Raw genomic sequence first — 17,538 nt, forward strand, 5'->3', positions numbered from 1 at the left:
GACCTTAGGCTTTATTTACCATTTGAAAAGCTTAGTATTAATAATAAATTGGCTGAATTTAAAGATGCAAATTAAGATGCAAATACTTCTGGAGTTTCATACGCTATTTGTTATTCGCTTTTTGTTATAATATGGTTAGCAAACTTGGTATCAAGCACACACTTAAAAATAAGGTGCCAAATGGAACAAAAAAGCGCCGTTTGTAGAGATCTGATACCTGACCTGCTGCAAATATTGGGGTTTTGAGGCAGGTTTCACAAACAACATTGAGCTTAAGTTTGTTTTCTATTAAGTGCTTATTTTGTGGTAGATGTGTTATTTGAAAGTCTATCTCTACGTAAATTTTGTGCACTTTTATGCATTTTTCTGTCTTGTGCTCTGCCTCTTTGTAACGTCTTGGTTTAAAGAGCAGCTCCAGACTTTAAGGTGTAGGTAAACATGTCCCTGAATGACAGCAGGGATAAAGGTTACCAGTACATCACTTGCAATCACACCATGGATGATGAAATAGATGTGCTGCGTTGGTGGGAAGATTTCTCCTCTTGCTTGCTAAATTCACACGAAGAGTGTTAAGCATCTTTGCAAGTAGTAGCAGCAGTGAGAGGAACTGTAGCACATCAGAGCTAACAGCTGATCAGCAGAGGGTGAATGCTGTTCAGCAATTCCTCAACAATAAACTGTTGGTGTATTACAGATGTGAAAATGGTACTTGGTTTTCTGTCAATTAACTCAAGTCCTTAGTAACAAAGCAAAGGACTGTAAACCCTGTCATAATCCATTTCTGCTAGTCCATGCAAGCAGGTTCAGGTCTCAAATGGGTCACTTAATCTTAATCTTAATTCAGCAGCACCAGTCGGGTCAAGTCACAGGTAAGGGTCGGGTTCCAGCTTCAATCTATGGAATTCTTTGGAGGGAAAAACCATACAATAAAAAACATACAATTCTTTATAGAACCATTTTCCATACATGAGATGTCTGAGTGTCTTTATAATTTAAAGGTCTTCCACAAAATGTAAATATTATATATCACATGAAAGCTTTTCCTAGACCCCCACACCCCTGCCAATAACCTTCTTAGGAACCATTATTTGTTACAGTACACTACAATACTTGGTTTCAGTATCGGAGTAAAGACTCTGGTAGTAAGACATTTCTACTACTATGCAGGATTATGCAGAACGGAACCAAAGGAAAAATCTAAAGCAGAGCCTCTCAGCACACAGATTAACATCACACAAGAGGAATCAAATCCAGGAAAAGCTTAGAGATCTCCATAAGTGACCTTCTAACTTCTCTGCTCATCATGTATGGTTATGGCTCACAAGTAAGCCTTCAAAATCAGTTCTCTGTCAGGTCCTCTGCTTTCATCCATCTCTTTTGCCTCCAGCCATCTTCTCTTATCTGCTGCAGTCTACAATAGCTGATCCATGCTCTATATCTCTCCGTCTCCTCATTTCATCCTCAGCTCAAATTCCCCTCTACTCTCCTCTTCTTCACTGACATCTCTCCTTTCCTCTCTTATCTAACCTGGTTGTAACAATGCCTTTGTGGTGATGTGTAATTAGGTCAGTTCCATCACTTCAGTCAGACTCACTCAGTGCACACCCAGTTAAGTCTCAGCTGTTCCCAATTGTTCTCAGTTCCCACGTACAGCACTCACCACTTCATGGGTGTTAGTTTATGTAAGTGTACACACCTTTGGTGTCTCTTACGTTTGGACACTTTTCTCATCTTTTGACAGCACATAGACGGACATCTAAATTATACCCTATAATTTTCATGGAAGTTATTTTACCATGAGGAAATGGACCAAATGCAACAAAAATGTATTTTTACATACATTTTTCCCTCCAACCTTTCTGTATGCTATTGAATTCAACAGCCTATTTGTACTACTTTCCCTTTAAGATTGAGATATGTTAACAGCCCCTGTTTGATTGGCTGCCTGAAATGTATGTTAATCACAAAGCAATCAAGCTGACACTCCTCATAACTTGAACATGAACAACATGAATAGGCGCAGCCAAACAGCTGTGGGCTGAGCAGGGATAAATATGTTAATGCATTGTTTTTCATGACATCACAAAAACAATATATATTTTTTGTGCTGACTAGTTTCCATATATGGACTGTGGTGGGAACAGTATGTTTTTAAACCTTGTTTATATACTACAAACACTTCAGACAAGGGAGGAAAATGAACTTTTCCATAATATGAACCCTTTAATAGCTCAACGCTAACCAGCACACAACTAATTGGTGGTCACTTCATTATCATCCTGACCTTACTACAATACTGCACCATGGAACTGTTGTTTCTCAACACATAACCGTCCATCATCACTCTCTCTCCTTTAGTACTTCACAGTGACCAAAAACTGAACCAGGTAATCATGAATGGCCCAGCATCCCCCAGTGTGTCACCATCAAAGATCAATAAACTGCCCTTCTGCAGGACAGTGAGTGAATGAATCTGCTCTTATGCAGGAAAGGATAGAAGATGACTCAGAGGGGTCAACTGACAGGGTCTTCACTGCCACTCTGAAGGTTAAAGGTCGCTAAGTCAGAGCGGCACAATCTGTGCATGGATGGAAGGGACAAAATCATTCACACCAGAGACAATGACAACGGCCAAAGTAATACTCAAAAACAGGATAACACAGCTAGCTGGATGAGCTACATGTTCAAAAACATCATACATATTAGCAAGAAACAATTGCAGGAGCTCACAGAGATACATATATTTTTATAAAATGTAAAAATTAAGACTAGACACAACTTGATTAGCATCACAGAGAAATGTAACACTTATTTGCAATAAAGATGAGTTATAATATTAAAATAGGATTTTCAATATACAAACTAAGCTTGTCTCTCAATATTCTCCTAACAGCCATAGGATGGCTGAACTCTACACTCCAAGTGAAGAGCCGGAATCTTACATTTTGGTCTGAAATTCTCTGAACTGAGTTAGTGCAAAGAAGGAAGTACAGAAAATCTACTAAAGCCGGTTAAAGGCTACTGCACCTACAGGGGGTCTCTGGTGCCGGACAGCAGACAGTAGAATATGTTTCAAATGATGTCTTGCAAATTCAGATAGCACATTTGACTGTATTGCCCATCTTTACCTTGTTGAGGCTTACAAACACAGTAAAATGAAAGGAATATAGAAATTTCAGTGTGGTAGCCCAGTGTCATCTAAAAATTCTGGTATTCTGGAGTACAAAAAATATCACTGAATATATGTTTCAAATATTACTCAAACATTAACATCTGTTAATCTTGTCATTTTATGGTGCTTTGAATATATAGCAATGCATACTGCAACTACAATACACAGCAACATAACTGCAATATGGTGTTTTGTCCATATTATGCAGCTACTTTATTACTTTGTCATGCATGCAGCACCATTACTACATTACTCCAACACAGCAATAAAAACCTCAGTACTTATACTATGTCTCGAGGCTATACAGTTACTGTAACAAAAATACTCAGTTCTCAAGTTCTCATAGCATCTCACAAGATTCACTCACAAGCGAAACAAGATCCAGTTTTCCTCTCACGGCAAGACTGCGTGCGTCTGAGTGGCTTCTCCGGCTCTCCTTTACTGTCCACTCTGAGCATGGGCCGTGGTGTCCACAGTGACTCGGGCCTTTGGTGGACTTTAGAGGCCAGGAGCCTGCGGCGGAGAGTTCCGTCCACTCTAGGGCTGGAGGTGCTGTTCAGATCTGGAGTCTGAAGCAGGGGCTGAGTGTTGCCCATCTTGTGGCTGCGGCTACGGAGGCTGAGGCTGCGACTGAAGGGCTTGGCCTTGCGCTCCTCATAGCAGGCCGGGTAAGAGCAGCCCAGCAGCGGGGCCGAGGACAGGCACTGCACGTATGTCAGCATGCTGCAGGCTCAGCCGGCCTTGGGGGTGGTGTTAGGGGCTTCACCTCCTCCTCTCTCTTTCTCTTGCTTGCTCACCCCCCTCTCCCAGTGGCCTCAGTGCTGTCCCCAGATCCCCCCTTGCTCACTCTGGGGGGAAGGGAGGGGTCTGGACTATACAGCCCACCAGGGACTCTTTTTCTAGCCCCTGCCCACTGAAACCTCCAAAGCCCTCTGCCTCCTCTGCTTCTCTTTTCTGTTTTGCTCAGCCTCTCTCTCTCCAGATGCTTCAATGGAATCGATTCTGTCAAATAAAGAGGCTAGTCCACTGAGGGTCACATTACACACAGTCCAGCATCTCCAAAACAAACAGCAGCTCCTCCAGACCGCACACCAGCCACTCTGCAATTTCTCAAATGCAGGATTCAGGCTGTTGTTGAAAATAATGGAAGACTTTACAAATGGAAGACTATACAAAAACAACTAGAATGTAAAAAAAATATATACTATTCTTTTCCAATATTCAAAGAACTGAGTCTTCTCCTTAGAAGCACAGAAAAAACATCCTCACAGCTCACTCTTTCACACCCTGAGTAGAAGCTGGAATGTGTTCATAGCTGATCTCTCATCTTCTACTTTTCTCTCCCTCAGTTCATTCGAACTGGACATTGATCAGGGCTGACCATCATCCTCTTTGTCTGCCCTGGCTGGTCAGTGTGGCTGGCCTCCTCCTGGTCCTTTCCTAGGCTAATCTCTTAACCCAGATTAACTGCCCTCTTCATCCACACATACACACGCTGTCACACAGATGGCCACCAAGCAACAGGTAATTAACCTCAAACAGCCAAAACACATTCAAACACAAGCACACTGACATTTTTCATGCACTGGTATTTATTAAAAGGTGATGTGTTGATCAACTGCAGCTTGTACAGTAAAAGAGAACACAATTACAAAGACAAAAGCATATCGTCACTGTTGGAATACAAATCTCCTATCCCAAAAATGGTAACTTTATGAGAGAGACAAAAATATTTTATTACAGGCAATTTTGGACCATTTCTATTAGCGCATTCACCATGAAATCTGGACTCAATGTAAAGTTCAGATGGTATTTTTAAATTTTGTAAACAGAAAAAAAAGAGACACAATGGACATACAAGGTTTTGTCCCAACAGCAATTATATACAAACTTGCCTCACATTATGATATAATTCTTACCTTGGAAAATACACAACCAGAAGAAAATCAGTCATTACGACCACCAGAGCCTGGCTGACAAGAAACTGTGACTGACATTCATTGTAAGGACTTATTCAAATCAAATTAAAGACTCCAATGGGTTTAGATAAGTAGTGCTTGACTGACTGATATTGCTAAATATATCAAATATGATTGTTATTTGTTAACTGTCAAATTCTTAAACGAACAGCAGTAACTCACAAAGTCTTAACTTTACATAGACCATTTTCAGTCAACATAGATTTTAAAAAGCTGAAAACCCAAACTTTTATTTGGGATTAAAAGAATATTTTCAACAAACATGCTATCAAGGCAAAAAGCAACTGAAAGCTAGCAGCCACCAATTCTCATGAGGTAATTTGCTATGATGCTAAATCATTTTATTGTTTAATTCTCCCCCATCTCCCCTAAACTGATCTCACACTAGTATTTCTAGCAAGTGAAATATCAGGTGTGGTGGAAGACATCAGTATCCCTATTTAAAGACTCCTTCCCAGACCTGCTGTGCTCACTCCATTTTATAAGACCACATTATCACCTGGACTGATCTACACACAATCTGATTACCGTATATTGTGCTGGGTGCTGCTGCCCTGCTGAGACGAGTCTGTGAAGCTCCTGTAAACACATTACCTGGACCAGGCATGATCAAAGCCAAAAGCTTTTTTTCACAGCGAAAATGTTTTTTCCACAATAATAACATCACTAACATAATTTTGTGAAGGAGCAGGACAGCAACAGATGACTGGTTGTACATAAAACATCTACCTTTGCCTATTTTGCCTAAATGAATACAAAAAAAAACATAAATAAGAAAGAACTCTAACACACTGCAACAGCTCCCCCTTCTGGACAACAGGGGTCAAATACCAGACGTTTGGTCATCTAAGGGCCAGACACATCTCTGACTCATTCAGATACACACACTTGCTCTCTCTAATGCGTATACACACAAGCTAGATTAGACCAACACTCCAGGTGTGAGCTTGAGTGGATTACAGACAGATCGGTTGACCAAATGCTGCATGTCCTCTCATGCGCTCTCTGTCAGCTGAGCAGGTGAGCATAATCTGACAGGCTGTCAAGAGCAACAGAGTGAGCAGCTCATTCAGTGACCACACAATCAGGTCAATCTGAAACTGAACCACTTGGAAAGCTTGCTTTAACCCGTAAATTACAGAAACAATTTGACAAAAAGTCCTGTAGTCACCATCACTGCTATGTATATAACCTGTTCAGTTGCTTGTTAACACAAATAGCTAATCAGCCAATCACATGGCCACAACTCAATGCATTCAGGCATGTTGAGGTGGTCAAGACAACTTGCTGAAGTGCAAATCGAGCATCAGAATGGGGAAGAAAGGTGATTTCAGTGACTTTGAGCGTGGCATGGTTGTTGGTGCCAGATGGGAATTTAAGAATTAAGGCAGTTCTGAAGGCAAAAGGAGGTCCAACCTTTTACTAGCAAGGTGTACCTCATAAAGTGGCCAGTGAGTGTATGTATAAAAAAACACAACTTGTTAAGCTGGGATATAATACTTGAATAAGTAGATGCATGTTTTGTATATAATATCCCACATGTTTCGGCTTCTGATCCTCTAACAGCTTTCATCAAGCAGAAAACAACTGAAAATATGTCTAATAGCTCAGTGACAAGAGATATTGTGATAACTATCAGGAGATATGAGTCAGATATTTCAGTTTAATATTTGGAACAAACTATTTGCACTACATTCAGCTCTTCAGTTATTTTAAAATCATGAACATCATCATAGTACGTAATTCATTTGAACAGCGGACCTTGTGCTTTATTTTATATGTTGCCTTGTATTGCTGTATGTATCATTCACATTTTATGTAATTTAATAAGTCTTTTTGTCCTTCTGTATCTGCCCAGCGACTACAACTGAAAATAGGCTACACTAGCATACTTACAATTTACCATTTATTAATGTGCATTGTCCTTGTACATCTAAACTTAATCAACTAAACTGAACTTGGATACCATACTTGGTATTGACAGATACCTGGAGAATGGTGGGGAAAGCAGTGGTATCAGTAGTGGTACCAGTACACTACATGAGGTCATTCCATTAGTGGTTATGTGGCTCCACTACAAAAAAAATCTATATTCTCAACTACAGACACAACCACAAAGAGGCAAGCTTCAAAATAATGCTAGAAGAAAAGAAATTTATGTTTTACTTTAGTCTCAAAGAGCAGCATATTTCTAAAGATTCATTCTCTGTACACCTTCATTTGTTTACCTGCATTGTAGTGCTGAGAGTGAGTCTCTAGCACTTCAGAGAGCTAGGTTAAAATTATCAGCACACGTTAAGCTCTGCAGACTCTCACAGATAAGCCGTTTGTCAGCTCCACGTTGTGAGAACGTGTGGAAATCACACATGTATTCCTGGAATTCTCACATTTACCCATAATCACACTTACAAATTAGAAAAGAAACATGCCATTTCTCTCTCTCACCTGACATGGCCCACATTACTGATAGAAAAACACTGACAGTATAAACATTTCTGATAAAAAATAAACAATAAAGGCTATTCATATACAATTAAGCTTGGACGATGAGGTAGAATGATTATTGTCTGCAGAGTTAGCATGACAAATGATCATCATGACATCATCACGACAGTGATCCAAAATTCTGTTACAAAGTACCACATATAAGCATTAAGGGACCTCATACTACACCTTGCATTTTTCCTAATGACAACATATTACTTAATTAGACAGCATGTAACACTGTTAACATCCAGCCGACACGCTTGTACTAGACAAGCTTGTCCATTTTACTCTGCAACACAGAGGAATCCATGTTCCAGAGTTCCTTTGTTTCATTTGCACATTCTCTAGCATTCTTTTCCTGGCTGAAAATCCACATTATAATCTTTCCAAGGGGCAATTAAAAATATGTATTTGCATAGTTACCAGCTGGTGATGCTGGAAGAATGACAATTTACATAATCTTAAGTTCTTGCTATGTGTGATATCGATTATCAGTCAAAGGCTAATATACAATATAACATAAACAAAAATTATAATAAACAGAATAAAAATACAAATATTGTATCAAATAAAAATGTATTTTAGTTATTTGGTTCAGTTTTTAAGATCTACCAATTAGGTGATACGGACATAATGAGCGTGCCATGTGTGGGTGCCTAGCGATTCCCAGACGTAACAGACAAACAAATTCAACACACAATAAAGAGCAACGACACTATATCAGTATATTTAGTGCATTAGTTAACACAGAAAATGGCTGCTTCTAGAAAAGTTGCTCTCAGTTGGGATGCAACAGGGTCAAATAAGAATCTGTCATTACAACAGAACACTCAATGAACATCCCATCCATTAACCTACATATAACTCTGGCTCAGTGTAAATACAGTTTAACTCCAGGCCATCTCTGTAGATGAAGGCATCTGCCTGGTAAACAACACTAATACGCTGGCACAGTTTTAGGCCCAGTATCAAACATCACCAACACCAACATTTCCAATTTGAGTTGTTTTCCATGAGCTACATGACCCATCGGCAGTGGATGAGTAGTAACCACGTCCTGAGCCAAATCAGCCCTTATGTAACACAAAAACTTGTATGTTTGTAAGGAGACAGATTACATTCTGAGCTCCTGTGTAAGTCTTGCACAGTCTAGTTGAGGCCAAACTCATTTCCATAAGTCCACAGAACTAGGACAACATGAGTCAGTCAATGTGGATAAGTCAGAACATCAGTTTCTGAACATCAGCTTTAATTTACACATTTCCTAGCCAGGATGGGGTCAGATGATCTTTACCTCAAACAGACAGCTGTTTTATCTTTACGTGGGCCGATCAGTGCTGGAATTTTATGATGTAAACTATAGCTAGCCTATAACTTGTAAAAATTATCAGATGTTTGGAAACATCTGTGTAAAATGTGTAAAGAGGACATAAAGAATGCACTTTGGACTTCAGTGCAAGCCCATTCATGCATGTGTAGCCATAGCCACCATCTATGGGTTTCATATCCCTTAGAGCTGGCCTGAACAGCATTTACAGACTTCAATTATATATGTGTAAGTAAAGCACCATTTTTTTAAAAAGTAAATAATTCAATCATATGTAAAACAATATGTGCAATAAGTAAAAGAGTAAACAGTCATGCAGCTTTTAACTTTTAACTTAATTTGAGTTTCTTTGCAATGGAAGGTATTTTATTTACAATCCTAAACCACTGGCTCTGCATCACTGGCTCTTCTGATGTGCAAAAGCAACTTGAGCCATACTGCTATGTTGTACAGGAGAATAATGTGGGTAATGTAGTTTTACCAAAACAAAAAGGTCACTATAGCTCTGTCTTGGCTGTGGAAGTACCAATTGAGTGTGAGCTCACAGCAAAAGCATAAAATGAGCAGAAGTGTCAACTGGATGTTTGAAAGAATGGCTGCCACAGAAGATTCTCACAATCAAGTGCTACATTGGCTAAATAATATGAAAAATACACAAGAGAGGGTGAGGCAGAGCATGAGGAAATGTGGGGCTGCTTTGTGAGTGGGGGTGCTTGTCTGTAGACAACGAAACAACACATGTCTGCAACAACTGCCACCAGCTGACACACACACACACACACACACACACACACACACACACACACACACACACACACGTGCATGCTCACATGCTGTATTCTTAATGGTACAAAAGCTACAAAGTCTGAGTTACTTCAAATTCATATTTGAACTCTGTGGCTTTTGCACACCCACACAATATTTACCATTGACACAAAGTACAATTATACATAAAAAAGTGATAAACAGAATTCAATTTTTAAATAAAATATGTCTATGATTTCCACTTTAATAAGATCAAACATCAAAGAAACACTATATCGTCTTTCAGTTCATGGTAACATTTTACTTGAACATTGACATAACCATGTCATAACCACATCGTGGCATATGTCATATTCTCATTAACTGTCATGATATATGTCATAATGTCTGATGTCATGATGGTTTACTAGAGTAGACTAGAAAAGTAGAATGTAACCTGTCATGACATCAAACATAATGGAATGTGTCATGACAATTACCAGTAATGGTAACAAAACTGGTATAAAACTGTACATTATGGCTTTATTATCTTCCTTATTATGTTTTTGGGATGGTTATGTGAATGTTCAATATAGCAGGACTGAAGTAAAGTGTCACCCCGTTTACTTTTGGCAATAGCTGTTGTGATGCAATATATCTAATTCATGTGGATATTACGTGCACAATTAAATCGAGTAAATTCAGTGTGTTTTTCTTCTCCTCAGTTCATCACTTTGTAGTCCTCTAGTCAATTATGACTATTTTCAACCAAAAGACTGTGTTGTGGTATAGTGTAATACAGAAAAACTCTCTGACAGAAAAAGAAGCATACATTCCAGATTCCTGAACGTAAAAAGAAGAAAGCAGAAACAGAAGGAGGACATTCTGATGATTAACATCTTAATTTTTCCATCAGCACAGAAACAGATACGTTTCTTTTGTATTCTACATGAACATGCTTCTAACACAGACCGTTTTAATACAATGTCAAGATCACACATTTGTGCATACCTTATGTATTATACATACATTTCTATTCAAAAATCAGTGTTTTCAATAATATAACACCAATTATATACATGCATAAAATTAATGAGGTACATGTATAAAGTGACTGTATTGTGATGCTACATCTCTTTACTACAACTACTTGGCAGGGAGCTGTAAAAATGAAGAAATGTTATGTGTCCAGAATAATGAACAGAGCACCAGATGACTAAAATATTTGCCAAAGCAGTACAGCCCCTTTAGTATCGCTGATGGGACAAAACCTTTTCATCTTCAAAATGAGAAGGAAAAAAGTCTTCTTAACTTTGCATAAATGCTAATGAAACAAGATTTTTCCCAGGCTATTTTGGATAGTTTCTATTGGTTCACTCATCATCAAATTTGAAAACAATGTAAAGGGCAACTGACTTTTTCAAAATCTTAAAAAAAAAATTGGCTGACTGCTATGATATGTAAATACCTCCAGGCACATTTATGTAATAAACTTCTGTATTCCAGACAGAACATTATATTGCCATTTTTGTCATTTTCTACTAACATATTTATGAGCTTTTATTCAAATTTAAGAAAGTTTTTCTCATCTTCTGTAAAGTTGCTGTTTTGGCGACACGTTTTGTTGTGACAGCGACGATATGTATATAAGCCAAACCCTGAACTAATCCCTGTCAGTTTAAAACAAATGAAGCATGGACGTTTTATTTAAAAATTATGCTATGTTAAAAAAAAAAAGCACATTACAAAGTCAGGACTATTTGTGTGTCCTGACTTGGTTAGCCCTGCTTTTCTCTGATCTTCCAACAAAAAAACGTTTTTGTCTTGAGAATGTACCAAACACACATGCACGCACGCACACACACACACACACACACACACACACACACACACACACACACACACACACACACACACACACAGACATCCACAGTCTTACCTTTCAAGCAGAACATGGCTCTTGCTTTTTGTGTAATGAAGACATGAGAGTGGCCGGCGGTCACTTCACTGCCGCTCCTGACACACACGCACAGGCCTGGACACGGGGAACACATGCGCACACACACACGCACACTTCTCTCTCTGCTCTGTCTCACCGATTCACTTCAGTCTGCCCCCTTTTTCGCTCACTCTCTCCAACTCACTCACCACAGACACTCCCCCTAGTCTCCTCTCTCTCCCTCATCCTCTCTCTCTCCCTCTACTCACACACACATTCACACATTCTGACACACAGCATGGCATCCCGCCCTTTCACGAACCACAGGAAAATACTCTGCGCTGCCCCTCCTCTTTCGTTCTAACCAGAGCAGGGATGAAACTCTTATCCTTTTATCACTCAGACAATGCGCTCGTGTCACACACATACACATGGCGGGTGTGTGGCTGCGGGATGTTTGGAATAGTCAGCAGTTCCAGTACAGGGGGTCCAGCTTACCCCTGCCAATAGCACTGTGATAGAGCATAATCATTTAATCCCACACGCTGGCAAACCCAACAGCAGCAGTACAAGAACTTGGACTGCACAATACATTGTTTATTACATGTTACCACAATACCAGCCTTCAATTCTGATACTGCATGAAGGTATTCTCATGAAGTAAGTCCTCTAACAAATCACTAAATGTTCATTCTCTGCTGTAAGCTTCATAACATCAGATCTTCTGTTGGTGTTCTGATAAATCAAGGTATTCTATAATCCAGCAATTGGGCATGCACTAAAACGGGAACTGTGGGCCAGCGGCTGTAGCTAGCTAGTTTATAGTCAAATTCCAGTCATCTTTCTGATCTGATTTGTTTGTGCGCACTGATGTCAATGAACGTACACGAAGCGCCGTTTTAAACTTTCAGAGTTCAAAAGCGCTCAAAAATAAAACAGCGTTGTTCAAATGTTTTATGCTATTCAGTGTTCAGGAAATAAATGTAGGAGCACCCTCTAGTGTTTGAGAAACCCGGAAGACATTACAGAGTGTGATTCTCCTCTACAAGTTCTCTGATTGTACTTCCTCAATGTTGCTGATAATCATAGCAACACCAAATAAAACTGCCATGACGTGAAGGAGACAAATTTTGTTCAGATGAAGCTCATGGCAGCAAGACAAAAGACTGCTGGAACAACAGAGTTTGGGAAACACTACATCAGAAGTCTGACGACAAGGTGGTTCTGGCTGCTTAAAGAAGGTGACACAAGAGGCTACGCTAACCTGGTAGCTAACATTAGCATATTCTCTCCGACCAATCAGCAGCCTGTGGCGTTTTTACATCACCTTTTGGTATCGGCTCAGCTCACTTGTAAGCACATGGAAGTGGTACCAAAAACAGTACCAGGTACCAGATTTGCTTGGAAAACCAAAAAAGGCTAGCAGAGTCAAGTCAAGTCGAGTTGGTACCATACAGTGAAAAACAGCTCAAAATAAAGCAGGCCAATCTTCTGCTTACTCATTTTCTATCAGTTCGCCAATGTGCTTTTAATATAAATATATTATATATAAGTATAATGCAAGGCATATCACAGTTGCAGTATCACTTGTAGAAATGTAATCACAATGTTGTATTTTGTAGACGTAACAGGGACTACAACTACTGCAACAGTTTTCAACTGCTGCTTACTACTGAATGCCACAGACCCACCAACCCATGAACATCATGAGTAGATGGTCAGACACATTTTTAGGTGACATTTACAAATGTGAAAGGCATTGGATCTAGCTTTGATACATAAGATCAGTTGTTTCAAACATTTTTTACCTTCATATTCAGAACCTCAGACTCAATGAGGTAACATGCTAAGAAGAAATGTGTTGGGGTAAACTCAAAAACTGTGAATCAGTCAGCATGGAAAAAATGCACTTGCCATCAAGCCTGAACCTATGAGAGTCATTGATTTCCAATAGGGGGAGTCAAATGGCCTGAACAGAGAATGGCCAAAACTTGCTGACATGGTCAGAGAGAAAAAAAAAAACCCACACCACTCAAACAGAAAACGGAGCTGCCCTAAGAATGAGTTAGCTTCTGAAGTCGAAACTCACTTTGTTCTTCAACTAAGACATGTAATAAAGCACTAAAGCATAGAAACTTTGACAAGATAGCGTCTTCCTGCTAATGACTGCTGCTTATGGGGGGAGAGTGTGGCGGCAGAATATAGCACCGTTGACATAGAGGGACACCCAGCTTAGGAGAACACTGCAGGGTTTTATTCAATGGGAAAAATCAATGTTTGCAACGTTTGCTAAAAGCCCCACCACTCCATTAAACACAGTCATACCAGAATCGGTCCGAGTGGAACACAGGTCTACAGCATGTGTGTTGTCTTTGGATGCCTGAAAGTGTACATGTGTAAACATGAGTGTGAGGAAAAGAGAAAGAGTGTGTGGGCATTCATGTACTTGCTCGTGTTTGAGTGAGGATGTATACTAGAAGTGTAAAAATAAACAGAAAGTTTGAAAGTAGCGATTCAATTGCATCATCAAATGCACACTCTTTTTCAGATCTAAAAAAATATGTAAATATTCAATACTTTTTTATCTGAAAATGTAAATATTGGTTTGGCTTCATTGATATATATTATTTCTTGAAAATAAATGTCTTAAAAATACATACAAAAGTAAAGCTTGAGTAAAGGTGGGCAGTATGCCAAACTACACAAAAACATTTTTTCTATTGCCTCTTGGATCAGCGTATTATTTGTTATCGCTTGGGGGATCAGAGGATAAAATTTCAAAATGCTTCTGCAGACGTACTTATCACGCCACAGTACATTAGTGGTTACAGGCACAACTTCAACAGAACTTGCATTTGACTTCAAAGACAGTATTTTGTTTAAAATGGATGCTGAAAAACTACAAGTGCTTGTGGAAAGTGAAAAGGTTGCAGGAGACGCTTGACAAATGTCAGAAGTGTGATGTGACACAATGCATATTACCAATTAGATTAGACAGCAATGCATATTACCAGTTAGATTAGACAGCAATGCATATAACCAGTTAGAGCACAACTAGAGACAACACTGAGAGAAATGGTCACAGATCTATAATTAAACACAGTAGAGACTTCAAATGACTTTTTCAAGTTCATTAACAGGTTCACTCCTCAGACTGTCCATTCAAATTGTTTAGTTCTGAATGTTAATATTCAATGTTTTTGATTTGCTGAGCTTTTGTTAAATCAGACAATATAATATTTTGTTAGATTGTGGGAATTGTAGGAAGGTAATTCTGAATCACTTGAAAATAATCTCACTGAATCTCACTGTTGTGAAATCTAAGATTTCAGGTTGCACTGAATCATTTCTATGAAATTGTAAATGAATCATGAAGTTGGAGATCCACACCCCTGATGCCTACACGTGTAACCTTAATTCACCATTATGGTGGTTATGACTTCATGATGGTGGTGCCAGCAGCAGATGAAATCAATTACACAGCGAATGGCAGGCATGTGGTACGTGTGTGATTCCATATGTGAGTGGCATAGAATATGTGGGTGCACTAGCCAGAATAAACAGTTTTCTGCTTCAGTGACAATAAAAATAAAGGAATCTTCCTGAAAGCATTATCTTCAGAATAGGTTTAATGACTAATGATTAAAGCCACAACAAAAAATATTACACAGTAAACAAAATCTGCCGTTTGACTAAAGACTAAAGCCAAATATAAAACAGCACAATGTGTTACTTCAGCACACAGAATGCTGCTAGATGGCTGCAGCTTGTCTCACTTTGTAAAGACACAAAGATTACACACACAAACTGTACTGTTTGGATCTATGCCTTGGATTCATAATCAGATGTTATGCATCTGCATGCAGAAACAAGTCACAGATGACGACTCATCTGAGCTGACCTTGGTGTAGCTACAATGTTGGGCAACAATGTGGTGATGTTGTCTGTATGTAAACCCTGATATTTATTACAAAGCCATTCTCTCTCTTTTCTGTCAGCCCATTCCTGGATTAGTGAGTCTTAATGCTCTTTCAATAAGCGGATGCCACTCAATACAGACAGAATTATAGAGAGACGTACCCATTACATAAGGCCTCACAATCGTGCCTGAAATCAGCATTTTAGATTTGGCCTCTTATTTCTGTACATCAGGATCGTCACTGTGTAATCTCTGCAAATGCATATCATAACAGAACATCTGGGATTGCTCTATGATGTTAAAGAGAGATTAACTTACCTGAGAAGGATCCAAACAATGACCAACAGCAACAGGACATGGGAAAGAGAGAGAGAGAGAGAGAGAGAGAGAGAGAGACTTTTAAAAGTTCTACAAAGTTCATATCAAAAACAATCAGAACTATTAGGCTATGCATTATAATGACAGTCATTAGGTCTTTTATACTGCAACTACGGTGATGGCTACAAGTAAAATAAACATCACAAACAAAAAAATGGTTCCTCTGGTTTCTTCAGAAAGTCTCTTTATTGCCAAAAGTCTCTCGATTTTGTGGAAAGCACTGTGAACAATGAAAACTAAGTATCTGAGTGAATTTCTAAAATCTAGGGGTTTTGAGGCTTATTTTGGTACAGAGCTGTCACAGCAGGTATTGAAAAAGTTCTACTGTAGAACTTTATTTGAACCAAACTGAACCGTGAACTACATAATCAGTAGGGGTGGTAATCTCTTGGCACCTCACGATTCGGAGGGCTGCGATGCAATTTTAAAACAGGATTTCTTTTTTCTCACTGTGTGACGCCTTGGAACTTTTAAAGCAATGCATATATAATAGTCCACAATGAATTTACTTCCAATATTTTTTATTACTAAACCAAATGGAAGTGATGTGGTAAGCAAAATGGAAGGCTTTCATTCACTGCACATGTTTGGAGCACATGAGACGCCGCCACCGCTCATCTGCGATAAAATGTGCAGTTATGGTAAAATAAGACCCAGTAATATGGACATCCATGCAGCACGTTACAGCTGTCCTGCCCGTTTTCTTTAGTGATTTTATAACTTTGGATTTGGTCTCGTTATAGAGAGTAAGTCACTGTGTCAGTAAAATATCTTTGAGATGGGACGTGTGAACACTTGAAGACGAACAGACTTATTTGCATTTATAAGCACTACACTACACTTGTGAAGATGAAGTCTCTTCTCTATTGAATTGTCCCGTTCTGCCTTAGATGGTGCTGCATTTACATTCAGCGTTTCAGTCAAAATTTAAGCTGGAATGGAAAAATTCAAAGAAGCGAAAGATTCATGAGAAGCGACTTCAGCTTCGTAAAACAGTCGAACATTGAGAGACATTTTACAATAAGCTGCTCTACTTCTGAGGAGAAGTTTATCGATGGAAAGTGAGTCTACTTTTCCTTCATATTTTTAGCCTATACTAGGAAATTATCACATACTGAGACATACTGGGCATTAAATGTTGCAGCTCCTAAGGTGGTTTGACTTTTGTTGAAAGGAAAAAATGTCTCTTCTGAACAACTGTGTACAGACATACATACAACACACTGAGATAAGGATACTGTGTATGTACATTTTTGTTCACCATGGCACAAATAATGTAATGTAAGGTGATGACCACTTCTACTTCAATGCAACAAGTTAGAAATGCTAAAACAAGTATTATACGTAAATTATAAATAGTTCCACAGTGGGGCACAGTCCCTGGGTCAAATCATTTGTAGGTCTAGTCATGGCAGCTCAATCCAAACTGCTCAGCACTCTGGCCATGTTGTCTCAACATTACTGTGACCAGTATAGCCAGATTATAATTTGCTAATCTGGAATTACAGGAGCACTGGGCGACAGCCATGACTGTACTTGACTGGATGTGATAAAGACAGATGGAGACAGTTATGCAACTGTGAGTCAGTGAGG

The 17,538-nt window shown here is 39.1% G+C and overlaps 1 protein-coding gene across 7 annotated transcripts in view; it reads right to left on the minus strand.

Moving 5' to 3' along the window:
* Positions 1 to 17,538, minus strand: part of nhsl1b (NHS-like 1b) — a 144,986-nt gene that overhangs the window by 47,489 nt on the left and 79,959 nt on the right. Inside the window, exon 1 of one of the 7 annotated variants that reach the window (XM_017682710.2) lies at positions 11,649 to 11,769. The exons of the other annotated variants lie outside the window; for them this stretch is intronic. Within the exon in view, the coding sequence (XP_017538199.2) occupies positions 11,649 to 11,763 (115 nt within the window). The 5' untranslated portion in view covers positions 11,764 to 11,769. Of the gene's footprint in view, positions 1 to 11,648; positions 11,770 to 17,538 lie in introns of those variants that run through there. 7 annotated transcript variants of the gene reach the window in all.

Source organism: Pygocentrus nattereri, chromosome 4, assembly GCF_015220715.1.
Source record: "Pygocentrus nattereri isolate fPygNat1 chromosome 4, fPygNat1.pri, whole genome shotgun sequence".
NCBI classification, from domain to species: domain Eukaryota; kingdom Metazoa; phylum Chordata; class Actinopteri; order Characiformes; family Serrasalmidae; genus Pygocentrus; species Pygocentrus nattereri.